At 29.9% G+C, this 22,522-nt stretch overlaps 1 protein-coding gene across 2 annotated transcripts in view; it reads left to right on the top strand.

Annotated features, from left to right (window-relative positions):
• The window catches only part of LOC129958961 (tripeptidyl-peptidase 2-like), a 100,806-nt gene that overhangs the window by 63,032 nt on the left and 15,252 nt on the right, over positions 1-22,522 (top strand). For both annotated transcript variants that reach the window (XM_056071718.1, XM_056071716.1), the window contains exons 14-22: positions 506-683; positions 2,566-2,723; positions 3,832-3,908; positions 6,833-6,933; positions 8,998-9,152; positions 10,528-10,644; positions 10,959-11,059; positions 15,861-15,957; positions 20,570-20,707. In XM_056071718.1, the coding sequence (XP_055927693.1) occupies positions 506-683; positions 2,566-2,723; positions 3,832-3,908; positions 6,833-6,933; positions 8,998-9,152; positions 10,528-10,644; positions 10,959-11,059; positions 15,861-15,957; positions 20,570-20,707 (1,122 nt within the window). The remainder of the gene's footprint in view (positions 1-505; positions 684-2,565; positions 2,724-3,831; positions 3,909-6,832; positions 6,934-8,997; positions 9,153-10,527; positions 10,645-10,958; positions 11,060-15,860; positions 15,958-20,569; positions 20,708-22,522) is intronic.

Genomic DNA, 22,522 nt, shown 5'->3' with positions numbered 1-22,522 from the left:
TTGAAGAAACCTTTTGTTTAATAGCATAATAGCTGTTGATGATAAAGGATATATATTTCATTATAAAAATTATTTATTTATTCCACATTCTTTTTCTCTCCCTCCAAAATTGTCTATTTCAAAGCCATAATGTTATCAATAAACATTATTTAATGAAAAATCAAAATTTTGTTCTGTGATTACATTTAGTGAATATTTTATTAGATACCCATTGATATTTTATAAATAGAAATGCTCTAATTTTTTAACTTCTTGACAGAGTTTAGACAAAAATGAAACTGCATTTTTCATATTTCTTATGAATGGTAACTTGATTGCTCTTTTTATTATTACAAAATAGAATTTTCATTGTATAAGGTGCTTTTTTTATAAATGCTTGCATTTGCATTCTCTTCATTACCTTTGAAACCTTTTCTGCTAATTATATGACATAATTTTGTTTGACATTTGCATTCATTTTGTGTGTGTGTGTGTGTGTTGATAGTGTTAAATATTTTCATTACAGGTTGATAAAGCGTTTGATCACCTAGTAAATTATTCAAAATATGTTGAAAATTCTATTCGCTTTCATGTCACTTCCAATCACAAAAATGGTATATATTTAAGAGATTCTCAGAAAAGAAACTATCCATCGTTATTCCATATAACAGTTGAACCAATATTCTTGAGAGATACTGATGCAGGTAATTATATTTAACACTTTGATGTTTTTAGCACATAAATATATCTCTTATTCAGATTTTGAATATTATGATTAAGGATGACTAAGTATTTTTAAATACACTAAACAAAAACATGCTTTTTTTTTTTTTACTTAATTGTGTTAAAGAAGTATGCAACTTCTGTATAACCTTAGCTTTATCTAGATAACAGCTTAATATGGTGAGTTAGAGCAGGAGAAAATTTTACTTTCCATCCCAAACATGTCATATTTCATTTGTTGCCACATATATAAAAATCAAATGCAAAATTTTGTGTCATGTTTTGTATCTATATCATTGTCAGTGTATTTTCAGACATGATATGTCCATCGAAATCAACTAGTAATTTGTTAATTTTAAGAAATGTTGAAAAAGAACCATATTGTTATTGTTAATCTTATAAAAGGCGACTTAATTTTTTGATAATGGTATTTTTTTTTATTTCTGTGTTCTTTTTTATGTTTTTGTCCAAACCAGATTTGTTTTACAATAGATGACACATTTAACGCTTCTGTATTGTTGCAGAAATAAATATTAATAAATATAAATAATTTTTCAATTATGTAATTATCTCGTTCATTTAAATAATTGAAAATCACACACATCGTTTTCCAAATAGTATAACTGTTTAACAAAATAACTGTTTCATCTATCATATCTATTGTTTTTGTATTTCACTATTGCAAGTACAACTTGTAGTATTCTGTGTTCGATAGTTTTGATTAAATGAATTAATGTGTAGGTGCTCTCATTTTTTAGCTAAATTTGTTTAATGTACCTTGTTTTAAGTTTTCTGCTAATCATATTCTTTGAAGAAACCTTTTGTTTAATAGCATAATAGCTGTTGGATGATAAAGGATATATATTTCATTATAAAAATTATTTATTTATTCCACTTTCTTTTTCTCTCCCTCCAAAATTGTCTATTTCAAACCCATAATGTTGTCAGTAAACATTATTATACTAAAAATTGTTATGTTATTGCAGAATTAACTATTAAAATTTCAAAAATACGCATTTAGAATGAATTATTTTTAAAAATTTCAGTAAAAACAATGCATTATTATAAAGCAGAATACATTCTGTGCTTCAGGTTTAAGTATGCCGAATCCAACAAGGTGGTGCTGAAAAGTACTTAATTTTTGCAGCAGTTTCTCAGTATGCGCCCTGTATAAGCAGGAAAAATTTGATCTATATCAGCATACTCATAAAATTACTACTAAATAAATATTTGGAAGTATAATTCCCATTTTTATTTTCAGTCATTTCTTCCTTTGAAGGAGATACTACGAGATGATTTTAAAATACTCAAATCTATCGCGAGAATATGATTTTCCAATTTATTTAAAAGTACCGTTCATAAGTAAGACGCAGTGCATTGAAAACCTTTTTACTTCGCTTTGATACTTTTTATAAATCACAACTAGCATGGAAACTTATTGCTGTACTTTACACGTTCTTACATTATAGTGATGTAGAGAATAGTGTTTGATGCATTAATGTTGAGTATGCTTTTCAATCCCTAATCAAAATGTTAGTGAAGATTTTTTGTAATTTATACACATGACTACCCCCTCCCCCTCAGAGCATCGTTTTATTGGGAATGCAGAACTTTATTATAAAGACTATTCATAAGAATAACCGTATAATCACCATATAATAACAAAACCTGGCATTCATTATTAAGTACCAAAAATCCAAGCTTTATTATCTTCCATTTTAACAGTTGAAGGATTTCCGAATGTATTTTATGTGGTTTATCATAATACAAAATTAGCTTATTTAGGTGAGTGTTTCATTTAAATATAACTTTTTTTGTGCTAGTTAATGCCTTTATTTTTAATGTTTTCTGTTTAAATTGCAGATCCTGAAAGCAAAATAAATTTTGAAATGACTTTAAAACTCACTTGTGATGTTCCTTGGGTTTATGTGCCATCTAATTTATGCCTTATGTATTCACCTCGAACTTTCAGTATTCGCATTGACCCATGTGGCCTCCCTATCGGAGAACACTTTACATGGGTAAGAGCTTTTTATTATCATCTCTATGTGCCCTTCCATTAATATTTATCTGCTACTAATATGCAAGTATTGTTCGAATCGTATAAATTAGATTTTTTTTTCTTTGCTTCAATTTATTTTACTGTAAAATGAAAAAACATCCCGTTTTTCAACTATTTTTATTCTCATCTTTATTGAGTGTAATTTGTTCGTTTCTGTATGTGGAGTATGTTCAGTATGTTTCCTATGATGAGTGTGGGAAGTATTTCAGTGATTTGTAGTAAGGATAGGAATGTTATCTAATGAATATGTTTTATAAAATGATCGCTGTTTATGCTTGGAAAAATTTATTCTAATTCAGAATAGAGTTGAGTGATATGTCTACCTGATATCAGAAACGACGACAAAGATTCGCCGCCGGGCAGCAGATATAAACATAAAAGAAAACGAACTTTTGACTCAAAAAAATAAGAAACGGAAGTATTAAAAATAATGTATTACGAAAGTTTTGTCATCTTAGTTAGATGTCTTTTAAGTTTTTTGTATTCATTTTTACCATAATTTTTATTTTAGCAGAAATTTTAAGTAGCTTATTTTCACCCATTAATTTTCTTTTACATTATTATATTACAAAATTTTTGATATCTTTTAGCACTTTTTCAATAAATTCGTTTTATTGTTCAATTAATCAAACTTATTTTACTTCTCAGTGTTTGTTTGGTAGGAGTCATCATTTTATGAAGTTCAACTTTTTTTGTTCCAAACCCATTTCATGTCTGAAATTGAAAACTAATTATTTGAAATGGAGCATGTGCAGATATATTCCATGATGATGTGTTAAAATTGTTTAGCGAATTGAATTATTTTATATACATAATATCCGCTTTAAGTGCAGAGTGTTTTCTTTAGGTTTATTACTACTACCTATTGTAAATTTATCTTCATTTTAGAGGGTATGATGTATTTTTGAGCTATTTAATTTTTTCTAGATGTTTTCTAAACGATATTTGGAAAATATTGCTTAGAATTCCAGTGTGTCCCTCCTCCGCCCCCTTGTTCCTATTCTATTGATTTATTAATAAATATTTTTACTTAATTTTTTTTTTTTTTTCCCCCTCTCTTTTGGTAGATCAAAGCATATGACACGGCTTGCATTGAAAAGGGGCCTGTTTTTCATTTTCCGATTACTGTTATAAGAAGTCGAAAGTAAGTTATATCAGTGCATTTTTATAACACAATTGAAACCCTTTATTTCATTGATGGTGATGTTGAAGTATGATGATGGTAACTAAAAATGCTTCTCTAATACATGTTCCCAATTCATGCATCGGAACTACATTTCTTGTTTCTTTGAAAATTACTGTATTAGTTAACAAATTTAAATCTTTCACTTCTTTCTGTCGCCAGAATGGTCATGTAAATTTTATTTTAGCTTTCATTGTTAAGATTTTCTAATTTAGCAGAATAAGATTACATATTTGTTTATGCAAACCATATTATATAACATTTACATGTTAGTGAATTGGTAATCTGATAATAAGTTGCTTTATACTTGTGGTGAAAAGCTTATAAGCCAGTTAACAGCTACAAAACAAGGGCAATTGCTTTTGTCTTGTGGTCTTGTTACTCGGCTGCGAACCACAAGGTCCCAGGTTCTATCCTCGCTCATACCAATCCACCGCATACTCAATGAAATGAATAAGTTATTGTGAACTTGTTCATTTTTTTTAAATTCACTCATAATTAGTCCATTGAAATGAAGAAGTCGCGAGAATTTTTTAGTTCTTTTGTAATGCATTCAAATATTGCATATATAGACTTTAAAAGCAATAATTCTTATGCTTAGCTCAGAAGTTTCTCTAGTAAAGACAGCGTTTTATGATTTTCTCAGCTTAATTCTCAAAGATATAAATTGAAACTACAAATGAAGACGTCTCATTAGTTCTTTAACTGTATTTAAATTCTAAAAAGGGAAAAATTAAAGAAGTCAGGAGTATATTTACATAATAATCAAGCATGAAACATTTCTCTGGAAGTGCAGATTTCAGCGCTTTGGAAATCGAATTTTATCATTCTTGAGATCGGTTAGTTTTCTTTTTTATGTAGTAATTTTATTGTTTAATCAATCACTTATTTTATATTTCGATATTTATATTTGGCACAATTGAACTTTTTTTGTTCCACGTCTGTGTCATCTCAGAACAATATTAAATGTAGCATCTTGTATTATTTCAAACTACAAAATATCTGCTATTGGTGGTGATTTGAATTAGAAGATTTGAAATTCTTTAATGATTTTTATTCTGAAGTTCTTAAAGAACTCGTCCAACTTTTATCTGTTGTCAAGATTTCTTTTTCCAAGCCAAGGCAAGCATACTGAACCAAACTGAATATAAGTCAGGAAAGAGAGAGCGTGCCAACTCTGTGTTTTCCTTTTGGAATTGAAAATGCTTTTATTTTCCGTACGGAAAATAATAGTCCGTGCAATTCTGGAGTCTTAGTGAAAATAGAGTTCGAGTGATTAGGAAATTACTTTTAGAACATAGATTCTTTAGAAGTTATCACACACACACACACACACACACACACACACATATATATATAATAAAGGTATATGCATGTGTATGTAACTAATCTTTTTTTGAGAGAGAGAGAGAAAGCGTTCTTTTTTGTATTTCGTCGCATTGTGTTTGAAATTAGTAAGTAAAATAAGTGAGTGAAACGTTTTCTTTAAAATAATGGATAATTCCATTCTGTGAACATTTTACAATTTCGAAATGGAGAATATCCATAATTAAGAATGCCATAAATAAGAATTTGCATAAGATTTATTGTATAAATAGGGAATTGCTATTAATGGATTTTGCTTTGCTTTAAAATTGTATTTAACAAGTTTTATTTTGCAAAAGTTTTATATTTCGGTTTGTAAGTTACAACTCTCTAGAAGAGACAAACTATGCGAATATTATTGCGTATAACATCAAAAAATCATGTTATAGATTATATTAGCTCAGCATCTTTAATATATAACGATTTAATTTTAAAAATAATCATGGAAGTTCAAGGAATTGATAAGCATATCTGTTATTTTTATTGAAACTTTGCTTGTCAAAATATGTTTTTAGAATCCATTGCTTAAGAAATGCTAGGACAGTACTGGTATGATGGTAAGACTTCGATATGAGGAATAGAAGGTTCTAGGTTTGTGATCTATTTTCACCAAAGAATCGCCGCTCAAGCAAGTCTGGTGTATGTTTCACCTGTTCGAGCCAAATGCCCTCCCACTAGTTTATTGTGTGGATGTTTGAAGAGGTTCTCGCTCAAATACCATCATCGTAATCTAACCGCAGTTCAAAATTACGAGGTCCATCTTAAAATAGGCTCAATATTGATTTAGAATTCGATGGTAATATAACTAAACTAAAGCTTGAAAAATTCTAATTCGTATGTCGGTTTCTTTTGTCATTTCCTATTTGTTGACTAAGTGAGAAATATCATTGTTTTATGAGCTCTTTCATATAAGTAAGCAAAGTCATCACTTATGTATTAGTATTTCCAGCTCATTTCAAAGTATATACTTTTAAAATTCTTACTTAGACAACGATTTTGGTCCACTTGAAGCTGATTTTATCTCTGATGTCTTAAACATTGTGTTGGGCAAAACGTTTCCTAAATTGAATATTGTGCCAAAAACAAACTCGTATATTATCAATACCTATTCTAAATAAAGACTTAAAATCAGTTTTATGTGCTAGATGAAGTCTGTCTTGTATTATGAAATTAAAATTAAACCAAGTATATGTTGAAGGGGGATTCTAGTGGACTACTCTTGTGGAATCTAGGGTTTTTTTTTTTTTTTTTTTTTTTCCCCACTACTCAGTTCTCGAAAAAACTTAATTTTATTTTTTTCAACATTACTTATTACTTCAAAGAATTAATTTGTATACCAGCCAATTTGCGAGATTTTTAATTTAGGTCTAAAGCATTGATATCTTGTTATTGATTCAACCTTAGAATAATTTTAAGAAAAATTGCTTTAGGAAAAAGGATACAGTTTTTATGTATAATTAATAAATGAGAATTCCCTTTCTTTGCATTTTTACGAAATATTTTTTTTTTTAAATCTCTAGGTTATCTGGCGATAAATTGAATTGGAGCGATACTCTGTTATTACAACCTGGCAAGCTTTTGAGAGAATTTTTGGAAGTTCCAGCTGGTGCTACTGCTGCTTGTAAGTTCTGAAAAAGAATTTTTGAAATTCTTAACCAAGCCTTTTTTTAAAATAGTTCTTGTTTTATTATTGCTGCCACATTGTGCAAGAAATGTTCATCTTTTAAAGCAATAATTAGTAGATAGAAATCATTATGATTGTAGATAGATGTCATTTGTGATAATTTAAGTAAGGTATTATAGCTCTATTTCCTTCAGATATCATTTATAGTAATATGGAATACAACTTTTGCTATTAGTTTCACATACTATTGAATTTGATTTTTGAGTTTTGACCATGATTGTGTATTTTCTTTGTCATTTGTGTATCTGTTGTCATGTTAAAGTTTTTCACATTCGAAATTTTGCAAATGCAGGCTAAATTCTACATATATTGGAAAATAGCCATCTTCGGCATGCCAACTACTACGCACAACTTACGATTTGTGGTCATTCAGTTATTTTAAAAATTGGTGAATCATGTAAAGTAATTTCTGTTTTTTATTTCATGTAAATAATTCGGTTTTATAACTATATATGAAGGCAAATTTCATTTAATTTTGACTGAAAATGGATAAAACTGAAGATTTCAACAAATGAAAAACGTTTAAAATTGCAATATTGTATATGAAATATTTAGTTAAAAAAATAATGAAATTCAGATATATACAGGAACTAATAGCAAAGATAAATCATCTTCAGTTACATCAATTCAAGCTTGTAACTCAAGCCAGTGTTAAAGCTTATGGAATATAATTATGTGTAATTAGAAAACATTTATCTTGGATAAAAAAAAATATATAACTGCTCTTTTAATTTAAAGTATTGCTATGTATTCTTTTCTATTTGTGATATTCTAATAGTCTGTTAAAAGATTAATCTGGCAATATAATTTAAATCGGAACTAAAAAGTTGGTAAAATCTGTCAGAAAGCTACATGACAAATTTAATATCAACAAAAAGAATATTTTCCGCTTTTTGAAATTCGTTTAGAAATGCTTTCCGCACAAAAGTCGATGAGTATTACAAATAAGTATTTATGCGATAATTCTGCCTTTAGTTATTGGCCGAAAAAGTAGCCGAAAATACCCAGCTTAGGTTTAGTTTTTAAATAAGTAGCACAAATATTTTTAAAGGCACTATTTTTCTTTTCATAAATCATTAGAAACTTGAAAATGTTTTCGTATAACTTTTTTTTATTAGTGATCAACGTAATTTCTCTTCCCTGGTTCTTTCAATCACTTAATAACCTGTTAGTTTATTCTTTACTTCTATCAGGAAAAACATAACATAATCTCCTTAAGTGACCTCAAGTCATTATAATATTTTAAAAATTGCAAAGAGGAGGTCAAATACCGCATTAATAAACTAATATTTGAAAATTGTTTGAATTAATTATTTGCGTTTTAAGTTGCTATAATTTTTCTAATGCGATAGTTTTGTCGTAAGTTTTTGGTGAAAAAATAGCCGAATCAGCCAAGCTCAGATTTAATTTTTAAATAATTTAAATGTGTAAAATATACTCCCATTTGCATATTTCTACCTCCTAACTATATTTATGCCAATTTTGGTAGCTCAAAATTCAAAGAATCTAGTCCCTGTCTAGACCCATGTAGATATCCAACAAAGATTTTCATCTTTATTTTTGTTAAAAATAGAGTGCAGCAGACTGTATCTACAAAGATAGTTGTTTTAATAGTGCTATCAATGCTTCATCTTTTTAGGTATTGACTTTCATCTGAATATTTTCTCTGTATCAGTCTGATTATTTTAAATGCTTACAAATATAGTTCCATTTGTTTATGAAAAAATGCATTTCAGTTATATTGAATCATAATGTGGGTATTTCCTTTATAATACTTTTAATATACATTAATAATTATTATATTAAGCAATAGAAGTTTGTAATTTGCTGATGAACTTTCATTAAATTCGATATTCTCTTATATTAATTTATTAATCACATCTCATAATTATTTAATTCATTATTCCGTGCATAATTTTTATTAGAATTTACTCCCTGAAAAATTAGTACTCTTCTTAAAATTTGGGAGTTATAAGACTTTTTATATTTTTTACATTCTAGCTTTACATCTGAGCTGTCGTGAAAATAAAAGTGAATGTTGCCTTGTTGTCCATGCTGTTCAGCTCCGTCCACAAATATGCTGCAAAAATCATGAATATTACAAAATGTTTCGCTTGGGACCAAAGGAGGAATCCGTTTGTTTCTTTTCTGTTAAAGTAAGAGCAATGATCATTTGGGAATGAAAGCATTGATATTTATTTATGCCGATTTTGCACTGTAAAATAGAAATATTGTGCTGTAATCTTTTCATCCATATTTAAAATTGAGTTTTAAAAGTTAGTTTGTTATCCATTTTTGAATTTTTCTCAAAAAAGCTTTTTAAATGATATGAAAAAAAAAGTCAGTTTTTAAAAGATTTTTACGAAATTAAATTAGCTTTGATTGGGAGATTGTCCATATGAATTGGATTTCATATTTATAGCATTTGTAGAAGCCTACCATACGTCTGTTTAGAATCTTTAGTAAAGTAAAATGCAATTTTATTAAAACGCTCAAAATTCTTTGTACTATGCCTTTGTCTTCATGCCACTTCTAAAATATATATTATCAAAAACAAATAAAAAAATTTATTATTTATAACTTATGAATATTAATTTGACAATTGTATGATGTAGAGTTAATTCTTCAAACAATAAATTTTGAAAGTACTTGATAAGTTAGATTTCTGTAGGTTTTTTTAATTAACTTTTTAAAAATTTCTATTGTATTTTTAAGAATTGATATGCCACAAGTTTTTTTTTTTCTTGTTTTTTTTATCTTGATAAAATAAAATTCACATGATTGCTGTTGTAATTTTAACCAGCATTATGTGTTTTCTGTATTTTAACTAAGATACTACTTTGCATGCACGATGCACATGATGTTTAGACAAAGCACGTTTTATTCATATGGAGCTTTCTTTTATTAGTATTCGTCTGAATAATTTTAAAAGTGTTCTTCTAATCATAAATTTTAAATTATATTTAATAGTATATTAAATTTAAAATATTCTTTTAATCACAAATTTTAAAATATATTTTAAAATATTAAAAGTGTTCTTCTAATATATATTTAAAATTTGTTTAATAATGATTTATTAAATAAATGCTGGTATTTGTTTTAATCATTTTTAATTGAAAAAAACTCATAACTTTGCTCACTTAGAAAAGTTCGCAAACTTTACTGATTGATTGGCACATAATTATAAAATAAGTTTTTGCTATTCATTGATTATTTGAAAAAGGTGTTTAAAGTTCAGATATAAAATTCCAAATATAAATGTTCCAATTAAATCATTAATTTCTTAGGTGTTCATTTTGTATTTAGTAATTGTAGGATAGGTTAAATTTACGAAATTAAATTAGCAATTTGAATCTTTTTTTCTGCTACGTTTTATTACCTTTTTTTTTGTGTGTGTAAATTTTAGTATAAATATATATTTATACTTTTTTTAAAATTTGTTTTAACTTATTTTTATTGCCATAAATATTATTTCAATTGCTGTAAAGTATTTACCAGCACTTAAATCTTTCTAACGTTATTTCTTAACAGGAGAAACTGGTTTTGGAAGTTGTTATTGTGCAGTGGTGGACAGCTTTAGAATCTGCTACCGTTAACTATAACCTTACTTTTCGTGGACTACTTCCTGATTCACCAAGTATAAGTATGGTATGTTAATTTATTCATTTATTAGATATTTAATACCTTTTTACAAAAAAGAAAGAAAAAAAACTGACATTGAATTAAAGGTCATAATTTCAGTAAGGGAGAATTTGTGTGTGGGAGGGGGATGATAAGCAAAAATGCTATGTTAAACTGAAAATTAATTGATTAAACTTAATTATTAAACTGAAAAAAAATTATTGACCTGGAATTTTAAATAAAATTTTTCTTCTGTTTCATCTGCACCGATTAATAAACATCATTTGAAGTTAAAATGTTATGCCTTAGAAAAGGGTTTTTAAATGTTTAATTTATTTTAGCATGGAGCTGATGGCATTCACCGAGTGGATATTCAGTCTTCAATTATGTATGAAGATTTGTCACCATCTGCTGTTCTCAAGAATCATGTTTTAGTTTTGAGGTAATTTTTCTTGTCTTAATTATGTATGAAAACTGGAGTTCCTGAGTATTTTACTTAAACATGATTGGAAATTTTATATTTTTAATAAATGTTTTTAATGGATCTAAACACAACTACATTAAGTGCATTCATTCCATCTGTAGTATAAAGTAAAACAGGCTAATTTACATAATATCCCGGGTGCGGCTTAAATTCGTGCAAACTTAATGCTCGAAAAAGATTTCGGTTTGCAGGAATATGTTCAGAGAGCCTTTGGATTTTGTTATTTCCATTAAAAAAAAATGTATTTAAAAAATGCCCGATAGATGGCGCTCACACGTCATACCGAGACTGTTTATGCAAATCAGTATAGCTATAAAACAAAGGCTGGAAATGGATCTATCATTCGACGCCAGTAGCATGCTATCGCTACCGGAGCGAGCATTAGTGGTGAAACTGTTCTAGAAGAACGGTGAATCCGCGATTAAAGCATTGCGACAGTTACGGACGGTGAAAAGAATTAAGGCGAAGAATACCCCAATTTCATTGAATTTAGTTCGCCGTTTTGAGGAAACGGAAAGATTAGAGGATCGTCCACGAAGTGGCAGACCATCCGTCAGCCCTGACCGCGTCCCTATTGTCCAAATGGGCATGAAAAATGTGGCAGTCGAGACTTCAATGGGGAGTTCCAGTGCACGTGAAGCAGGTAAAATGACAGGAATTCCGGAAAGGTCGATCCAACGCATTCTGCACGAAATCTTGAAGCTGCATCCGTACAAGATAGAAGCATGTCACCAGTTGTTGCCAGCAGATTGCGAGAAAAGACAAGCCTTTACAACATGGGTGCTCGCACTAATGGAAAGTGACCCACAATGGTTACTGAACATCATGTGGACATATGAAGCCCACTTTTCATTGCATGGTGACGTCAATACGCAAAACAGTCGTATCTGGGCAGCATCAAACCCACGTGCGTACACGACCAAACCACTACATTCTCCACATGTGACTGTTTGGTGCGGTTTCACTGTGTCCTTCATTCTAGGCCCTTTCTTTTTTGAAGAGCGTTGTCCTATATCCGGTTGGAAAACCTGTTCCGTCACTGCAGAACGCTATCTTAGGCTTTTGCGAGACTACGTTATGCCTGCTTTGCAGCAAAGACGTGCGTTATCTTGCGTCACCTTCATACAGGATGGTGCCCCGCCCCACGTTGCTTGTTCCGTTAAGACATTCCTCCTAGACACGTTCACTGAGGACAGAGTGATAAGCAGAGGATGTAAGAATAAGTGGCCCTCACGATCGCCAGTTCTTTCTCCAGCGGACTTTTGGTTGTGGGGATATCTAAAGTCTCGTGTCTGCCGGGGCTCTCCTCCCACTTTGATGGAACTGAAAGATGCCATTCAATTGGCCGTTAGTGGCATCGATGTCGACATGTTACACGCAGCTGTAATAGGCGTAGTTATGCGCCTCACTTGCTTAATACCTTGTGGTGGCGGTCATGTTGAGCATCTTTTGCTTTAAAATAAAATGTACTATGTTACTGTGCTCTGTTTTCCTGATTTGCATAAACCGTCTCGGTATGACTGTGTGAGCGCCATCTATCAGTCATTTTTAAATGCATTTTTTTAATGGAAATAACGAAATCCAAAGGCTCTCTGAACATATTCCCGCAAACCGAAATTTTTTTCGAGCATTACTTTTTTTTATTATGATTTTTTGAAGTTTGCACGAATTTAGGCCGCACCCGGTATATAAAAATTATATATAATATACACATGAAGGAAAAATCAAATCGGCTTTTGTAACTCTAAGACCTGATGATTATGTCCTTCCTAATTTTCTGTTAAGAATAATTTAGTAGCTAATGATGCAATTCTTGATGTAAATATGTATTCTGTTTGATTAAATTCATTGTTTGCAAAGTTAAAAATGATGTTAAAGTTAAAAAAATGATGTTAATAAAGTTAAAAATGATTTTTTAAAAATATTTTTATAATTCTGCTGTGAGTATTTTATTTCTGATTTTATAAGTGGAGAGGAAATGGCAGAGGTTTGTCGTCGGGGTGGGGGGACAAGACAGGTCCGACAAAGAGGCAAGCACAATTCTCTAATTTGGCTTCAAAATAACTCATAATAATTAATTTTTACGTTTAATTAAAAAGAAAATTGTGAATTATTTTGCTTCTTTTTCATTCAAATACTCATCCTTTCTTTTTAAAAATTTACAAAAATATTTGTAAAAAAAATGTTTTCGGTTCCTTTTACTGATCATCAAAAGATTGTCAATATTTGAACCTATTTTTTATGAGACTCGCGAGATTTAATTGTACTGAGATCTAATTTTACAAATTCATAATAATAAATAAAAATAATTTGATGTTTTCACTAAAAATTGATTTTTTTAGCGTAGTCCCGTACCTAAAATAAATTTTAAATTAATATCATCAACGAGCTGGAATTCAGATGTATTTCGAATCCAAAGTGAATAAGCGCTCGTGCACAGCAAAAATTTACTATAGTTTGGACACGAACAATATATAATGCAGAAAAGATACAATGATGTTTCATAAGAAATTTGTAGAAATTATTTTGTAAATACACTTACAATTTATGTAAGATAAATTTACAAATGCATTTTATACAATTTATGTAAGATTCTAATTTATGTAAGATACAAAAAACGCAAGGGTTTTTTGTTTTTTAATTTAATATGCTTCTTTTTTCCTTTGTCAAAAATAGACTGCTTAAACATTAGATTCCCCATGTATTTCATTTTCAATGTATATTTAGACTTAAACAATAAATTTTATTAAAAAAACAATTAGATCTTGAATATAAACTCCCATGTCTTCATTTTTAGGCTCATGTTCTTATGTGTGAGTACTCCCCCCCCCCCCCCCCCCTCGAAGCTACTACAAACTTTTTCCTCCCAAAAATTGAGTTTTATCCCCTCAGTTACATGCATTTTTTTTTCTTAACCCTTTCGTAAACAATGGCGAGTCTGACTAATGCATCAAATAACTAAATTTTTAATTTTTAATCTGCAATTAAATTAAATTATTAAATAATTTAAAATACAAAAATCACTCAAAATGCATGTAACTGAGGGGATAAAACTCAATAATATAAGGGCATTACCTCAAATGCCCTTATATTATTCTAGGGATTAAAATAATAATTGTCCCAAAAGTGCCATCTAATTAGGAAGTTAAGTGAATTCGTATGTCAAGCAATTAATGTGTTATTTATAAATATTGTATGAATAACTATTTTAATCATTTTTTATCAAAATATCTGTATCCAGAGTCTATTAAAAATGTAGAAGTACTTGAAATTATATAGTTTTTGCCGCAAAGAGTAATTGAAAGAAAAAGTGACAAAGAAAATAAAAAAATTACTTCTCCCTTTACATAGTTATAATATTGAATGCCGAATCTGAAAAATTTAGGTAGTAAAGGCTCTTTAATAAATTTAGTGCATACTTGAATAAGCACTTTTGGTGCAGCAAAAAAGCTCTATTTCACACTTTTATTTTTTTTTTATTGTCAGTTGAAGTCGGCAATATTTGTTTAGTGTAATAATTACACCTGATAAATTAGATGGCAAAAAACAGGTATTTTACTGTTAAATAAATTTAATTTACATTTATACAATTTATTTATTTCAATAATTTATAATGAATTCTCATAATTTGGCTACAGCAAAGTAACTCTTCTTAGCATGCATATTGCGCAAGAGTGTCAAGAAAAAAGCGTTTTATTAAGTTTAGTTTACTAAATTTTAATCAGTGAATTTTCACTGTAAAATAATAAATTTACCAATAAAATAAATTTACCAATTCGCTACCGAAGAAATAAAAAATAAATAAAACGCCGATTAATTTTAGAACTATTATTCGTTGAATTGTTAATTGGGGAAAAGAACTCTATCGGCCTCTTCTTGTTTAATATAAAATATTTCCCTCATAATTCCGCTGGCTGGTAATCGAAATACTCAATAAAAGCATTTTTTTTCCATGACGTATGATAATACCTTAGCTGAAAGACAAAGAACAGTCGACAAAAACGCGGCGTCTTATTCACTTACCATCTTATTGATTATTCTGCTAAATATAGTGCCAATTATAAGCTGTGAATGAACGACATTTAAATCAGATGTTTGAAAATTTACGCATTTATCGTCTTCGACATCCATCACACTCGGTTCTTAGTTGATTGATCAAAGATTGTCCGTTAAAATGCGCATCTTATTGGCCTGCTACCCCTGTCGATTATTTTTCCAAATATAGTCAAGCCACTTTAGCCGTTACTTGGATATTTCGACTGTTTACAATACTTTAACTTTAATGTGGCTTTTTAATTATCCTGTTCGATATTGTGCAGCTCTCCAAAACTATCCTAAAGTGGTGAAGATTTTTGCCGATAGAACTCTCAATCTCTCGCCGACGGGAAGGGGGAGCAAGTGGTTGTGCCCCTGCTAATGCCACCTCTGGGAAATGAGCCTCTAGCGATTTGTATCAATTTTATTATTTAAATTCTCGACTCTTTTTTCTTTTATTATTTATGGCATCACATTTTATCTTCTGCTTGGTGATACTAAGGTTTTTTTATGTGCCTTTTTTCCTAACAAGTACCCTTCAAATTTATTATACCATTATTTGCAAAGAATTGAATGTCAAAATCAACTCCGTTAATAGGATTTTATATTATGCTTATAGTTTGATTATATTAAAAGGTAATTTTTATTCTTTAAAAGTTATTATTTCCATTTAATTTTGCATTTTAGTATTTATTGAGTGAAAATAATTGTTTTCTCTCCATAGGCCAAATGAAAATAAAGTTAAACCTCTTAAATCCAGAGATGTTATTCCTGATGGTCGACAAGTTTATGAATTACAGCTCACTTATGCATTCAGTGTGGTAGGTTCATAAGCCCATTGACATATCTCCTCGGCTTTCATTTTTTATATTTCCTGATTGTTGCTCAAATTATATCATCCTTTTATAATAGCCCCTGATAAATTAAATATAAATAAGTGCTAAAAATGTCTGCTGATTTAATTATGCAAATCTTTTATTTTGCGCTTTTCACTTAGTATTTTTCTAAAATTTTATTAGTTTTATGCTCATCTTACTAAAAATAATGATCCAAAATAAAATTATCTCTGAAAATGTATATTTTGTCTGAAGTATAGAAGAAATAATTTTATTATTTTTACAATAATTGATCTTTAGCTCCTGGTAGCTATTTTGTAGGTGTTGCCACTTTTCGTGAGCACAATTTAATATTTAAATATTTGTTTCTATTTAAATTAAAATGCAACGCCTACATGAAGTGACACAGCCATCGGATTTTTACTTAAATGAAAAATTGATTTCAAAATGTATCATCTGGCTTCACTAATTTGGTAGCGTCACTGCAAATAAAATGTAAGGAAGTTGCAAACTGGCTAAATAGAATTTGCATTGCTTGATGACACCAACTAAGTAACAAAAGCAGTAGAACATCTAATATGTAAAATTTTTATTCGTATTTTATGCGCTCCGTACCGTTTATCCGATTGCAATAAAACTTTGCCAACTTATTGCTTGCACTTGCACGAAGGTTATAAGCATAGTACAATTATTATATCTAATATATCAAAATAAATGTTTATTTGTTCGTATTTTATGAGCTGTCGTAAAGTTAATCGCTCATATATCAAACAAAATAAAATTATTGTAATCGATGCCAATCAATGCGAGTTAAATGGAATAAAAAATATTTAGTGCAAGCGCTATTTGTTTCCCCTTTTTCGTTAAAGAATAGTCATCTACACAAGATATTGTTAATCATCGTGCACAATATTTTGTCTGCTGCGAATCATAAATATTATTCAGATTTTATCTCACACATACAAAATAGAATTATTATTGTCGATGGCGATCAAGGTAAGTTATATATAATGAAAATTATCCTGTGCAAATATGAATTTTTCTATTTATTCAGTGAATCGACAAACGATATTTAGCTATACAAGCGTATATCGTATTAATTGCTTCGTCAAAAAATATGCCTCCCAAACATTCATCACTTAGATCTACCAGATCTATTTGCTTATTTCTACCATAAAGTAGAAATAAACAAATTCGAGCTCCTCAAACAAATGAGAAACGACGAGCGAGCAATGGAGCAGTTTGTTTATGAATTCCAAATTCATGTGCTTCAGAATCTCGCAATCAACATGCGGCAAGAATCCAAAGACAACATTTATGTGCTAACCGATCATGAGAATCAAAATCAGAAGACCAACATGCTGCAAGAATCGAGGCAATTATATTTAACGGAAAGTGGATTGGAGAAGATCTGTTCATTTTACGCATTCCCATTATATCCATCGACGTGCCTTTTATTTTCAAATGACTGCAATTTGAAACCGTTCTGCCGTTCGACTTGTATTATCGATGACTCTTAACTAGGGGCAGGGTCAATCACTTCAATTGTGCGGATTAAACTTAGAAAATCCGTGTTTTTCGCATGACGAGTTGTATGTCGGATGTTCACGAGTCAGACAGCCAAGAATTTATTTGCTTTCGCTGAAGGCGGAAAAACAAAAAATATTGTCTACCCTTAAGCACTTGAATTATAAAGTTTAAAAAAGTAGAAGAAATATTATTTGTACTTCTGTTTTATATATCAATCAATTTCAATTAATGTATTTATTATCGACAAGAAAATAAATATCGTTCTTTCCACCATTTCTAATTCAACAAGATAGCTATTTAAAATTTCAAATAATATTTCCAAAATTATTTCTTCTGCGGTAGTAACGCGCCGGGTACCAGCTAGTCTACTATAAGAATGGCATTGTTTTCTTGGGTTCCTCTTTTTAATCTGCTATTAAAACAAATTTTGAGACATTTATTTGTCATTTTATTATATTAAATTGATTGTAAGATAGCCTTTAATTAAAGTTTGATGAATTCTGATAAATTGTCGTGGTCACATAGTCTTTAGAGCTGTATTTTACTTAATTGTGCCCATCAAAAATATTTCTTAATTTTTTTTATTATATAGCACATTATATATATATTAGCACAAAGATATCAGAAACTTTAAGGATATGTCAAGCATTGACCAGTCAGTAAAATAGAACCTGTTGCAGATGCAAAAAGACCCAACTTACATCTTTATCATTGTAATCTAATCGTTCTCTTCTGATTGATGATGAAAGCAATCACTCTGGCAAGGAAGCAACTGGCTGCAACTTTGTCCCGAGTTTGTTGAGCAAAAGAAATATTTTTAGTTGGCATTTTGATGAGTGTCCAAAGCTGTTGCCCATTTGGGACCTGAAAGCTCACAAAACAACATAATATGAAGCATAATACTTTGGTACCAACATATGAGCTGGCATTCTAGAAGATTCCTTGCTCTCTTTCAACATACCTCAGTGGGTAAATTTATCAGGTATTTTGGGGGGAAGTTTTCTTCAGAATTGAATCCTGATATCTTTTTACTGTACTGTAGTCGTGTATTTTCTTTCAAGTTTTAGGTCCGATTCTAATGAAAATCAATCTTATTTTCTCCCGTGGTTCGTGTTAAATGTGTTGGCTACAGATGCTCTATACAGTATAATGCATGGTATAATAATGGATTGGAGGTACCCGCTTAAATGTCATTCTCATCATCTGACCGAGGCTCTAAATTATGAGGTGTATGTTAATATGTTCCTTCAAACGGGACAGTAATCTAACAAAGCTATTCGGATCTTATCTTAAAAGATCTTTAAAATTCTAAAAGGCCTCATGAATTTTTAGCAACTTTGTGAATTCTCTTAAAAATAATATTTAATAATATTGCAATAATTTTAATGTCTAATATACAGGTGATTATCAGAATAATGGAAACACTTGTGAATAAAAGGGACATTTTTGAATGCGCTTCGTAAGCCTTAAAATATAATAATAGCCACCAATTTTTTTTTATAAATAACAATATACATATTCTGGTAGTATGTGTTAGCTTTATTAAAGTTCTGTAATTCTCGGATTTTTTTCAAAAGCGTAAAATGTCGGACCTCTCAGATTTTCAAAAAGGCCAAATTGTAGGAATCCGTCTAGCTGGAGCAAATGTGACCGAAACATCCCAACTTATAGGCATTTCTAGAGGTACGGTGTCTAAAGTCATGACAGCATATACACAGCACGGCAAGACAAATTCGACAAAGCAAAATAGTGGGCGGAAAGAGAAGCTGAGTGAAAGAGACCGACGGGTATTGAACTGGATTATAATATCTAAAAAGCGAACAACTGCGGCACAAGTGACTGCAGAGCTAAATATCCATCTGGATTTTCCAGTGTCAGTGATTACAGTTAGAAGGCACCTTCATAAACAGAACATTTATTGTAGAGCAGCAATTCCCAAGATACTTTTCACAAATGTTGAGGTTAAAAGTCGTCTGCAGTGGTGTCATACTCACAAAACCTGGTCAATTGATAAGTGGAAGAAAGTAATATGATCTGACGAATCGTGTTTCACACTTTTCCCTACAACAGGACGGATGAACGTTTGGAGGACGCCTGCACAAGCGTATGATCGTGATTGTCTCTTTCCATCTGTTAAGCATTAAGGTGGATCTGTCATGATATGGGCAGTCATGTCGTGGTTTTCTGCTGAACCAATCGTAATCTGAAAGAAAGAATCGCTGGGGGAGAAGTATAGAGAAATTTTAGCTGACCAGGTTCATCCTATGATGCCAACTTTGTTTCCTGCAAGAGATGGAATTTTTCAGGAAGATAATGCAGCGAGACTTGTCCAATCATGGTTTGATGAACACGAGGATAAAGTTAAACTACAGGTTCATAAGGCCATTGACATATCTTCTCGGCTTTCGTTTTTTTTTTTTTTTTTTTTTTTTTCCTGATTGTTGCTACTAGAGGTTTAATGCTCTGAATGGTTTGTTTGACCTTATGTTTAGAATTGGATAAGCTACTTTATATCAAATTGAATCATGTAAATTTTGAATCGTGTTTGGCATATAAAGGCAACATGATTTTTATTTTCAAAAGGAAGGGGGCAGAATAAACAATTTCTCATGTATCGTGAAAAATATAACACAACATGAAAATTATAAGTATATTCTTACTTTTAAAAGAATATTTGAATACTCTGAAAACTGTTATATCACCATCAACAGATACAGTTACAAAATTAGTATTTTATTTTCATTAGTTTTTATAAACAGACATGTTTTTAGAATTTTTCTGATTCTTTTCTTTTTTCCTTAAGATTTTTCTTAGAAAATAAAATTAAAATTTAATATTCGGAAACATATTTTAATTTCAGGAAGTTAATTTTAAGTATATATTTCACATATCTTTTTTCAAAATACTGAGTTTTTTTAATAATATGTAAACTGAAATAAAATATCTTTAAAAAAACATTTGATTTTATAAGAAAAATTCATTTTATAAAAATTAATATTATGAAATGCTTATGGATCACTCTTTATGAATAAAAACTTTTCTTTTAAAAGACTTTTCCTCCTTTCAGACAAGATCAACTGAAATCACCCCTGTATTTTCTTTACTTTCTGAGCTTTTGTACGAGTCAGAATTTGAGTCCCAACTTTGGATGTTGTTTGATTATAATAAGCAGTTAATTGCTGTTGGAGATGCTTATCCAAGTAAGGTATGTGAAAAATTTTATATTGTCTTATTTTCTAGCTTAAAATTATTAATGATAAGGTGTAGAAATTTAAACTACTACTCTTCAACATCGATTTTACTTAAAAATAGTAGAAACCAATTATTATTATTATTAATTACCAAGAAATATTTTTCACCAAGTAAGGGCAAAACTTAAATATGTTTAACATTTTATTTGGTGTTTTTCTCTGTATATTATTCAAAGTATTTAATTTGTAGTGTGCGTTTACAGTCTTTTTATTTCTTTACCTTTGTGAAAAAATGGGAGTGCAAAAACTGATTTTTTTTTTAACCTTATCTGTTTCTGTGATTATTTTACATCTTTAGATTAGCCAGCCGACCGGGAAACAGGGAAAAGTAGAAAGGGTGAAGGAATTCCGCAAGATCGGGAAGGCAGGGAAATTTATCCCAAACTACTATTCAGTGGTCTTTTTTTCATTAGTAGAATGAAATATCCTTGTCAGTGAAAATAACTTACTGAAGTCAGAAACGGAGGTTATTCGCGGTTCTGGGCAATTTCTGCGAGATTTCGTCTTATGTAGAATCGTCGGCAACATAAATGCCTACAATTCTGAAATATACTCATCTAGTTTGATTGATTTTGCTTCTACTTATTGTTTTGAAAAAAACTTACTTGTTCATTACTTGTCTTCTTGTATATACATTTTTATTAATACGTTATGTCAAAAAAAAAAAAAAAAAAACTTCCGCCGAGAATTCTTGCATAATTATGGTATTACAATGATAATCGATGATAATTATATTATCGATCAATATAATTTGCCAATTCATCATTTTTAGATCGAATCGCATTCGAGCCGCAGTTTAGCATTCGTGTTCTTGATCAAAACAATTTAGTACAGTAAAATTGATTACATTAAATTTCGGTAGAGAAGAAACGGAAAAGAAATCAGTCTTCATAAATAATCTGTTGCAAATATATTTCCCAAGAGTTTCCCTTTTTTTTTTTTTTTTTTTCGGAATGTGATTAATGAAATAATTTTGCTTTTCGCTCTATAGAAAATGCAACGTAACTAAGCCCCGATTGAAATTTCTGTTATGATTTTCGGCTTTAATGGGTCTCTTTTATTCAAAGGAAAAAAAGTGACTGCTTTATTTTATACTTTCTCGTGTACAGAGCATACAATGAAAAGGTGTTGTAAACGTCTAGAAATTTGAATTCGAAATTTTGTCGAATCTCCATGTTTAAAAACTCCCTGAGTCCGGAAAACACGTTTTTAGAATTATGTCTGTGTGTCTGTGAACGCGTTAACTCAAATACGCTTTGAGCTTTACAGATGAAATAGAATATTTAGTCTTGATACGACATTTGTAGATTTCCATCAGATTTTGAACAAAATCCATTCTCATTAGATATGTTTGGCTATCTGTCCAAATGCAAGTGGATATGGTATTTCAGTAAAACTAAAAAAGTTAAATGAATAAAATTTGCCACTTCTAAACAAATAGCATTTTGCACATCTAATTTATTATCTGTGTATATTTATATCTAATTTTACACCAAATTCATCTAAAGGTTCACCATCTATCCATATGTACTTTCGTATACATGTAAACGTGATACCTCAAAAACACAATGACTTAGATAAATGAAATTAAGTACTATTTTAGCATATAAAATGTAGATATTTATCAAATTTTGAATAAAATCCGACTAAGAGTTGACCATTTGCTGGGCTGTATTCTCACATGCTTGTTAACGCGATGACACAAAAATGCAAATAAATGAAATTTAATACGTGATCTTGTAATTAAGATCATAGTTTTGGTCGAATTC

The sequence above is a fragment of the Argiope bruennichi genome, chromosome X1 (assembly GCF_947563725.1).
Source record: "Argiope bruennichi chromosome X1, qqArgBrue1.1, whole genome shotgun sequence".
In the NCBI taxonomy this organism is placed as follows: Eukaryota; Metazoa; Arthropoda; class Arachnida; order Araneae; family Araneidae; genus Argiope; species Argiope bruennichi.
The sequence above is the reverse complement of the archived record's forward strand: the minus strand, read 5'-3'. Positions and strand labels throughout refer to the sequence as shown.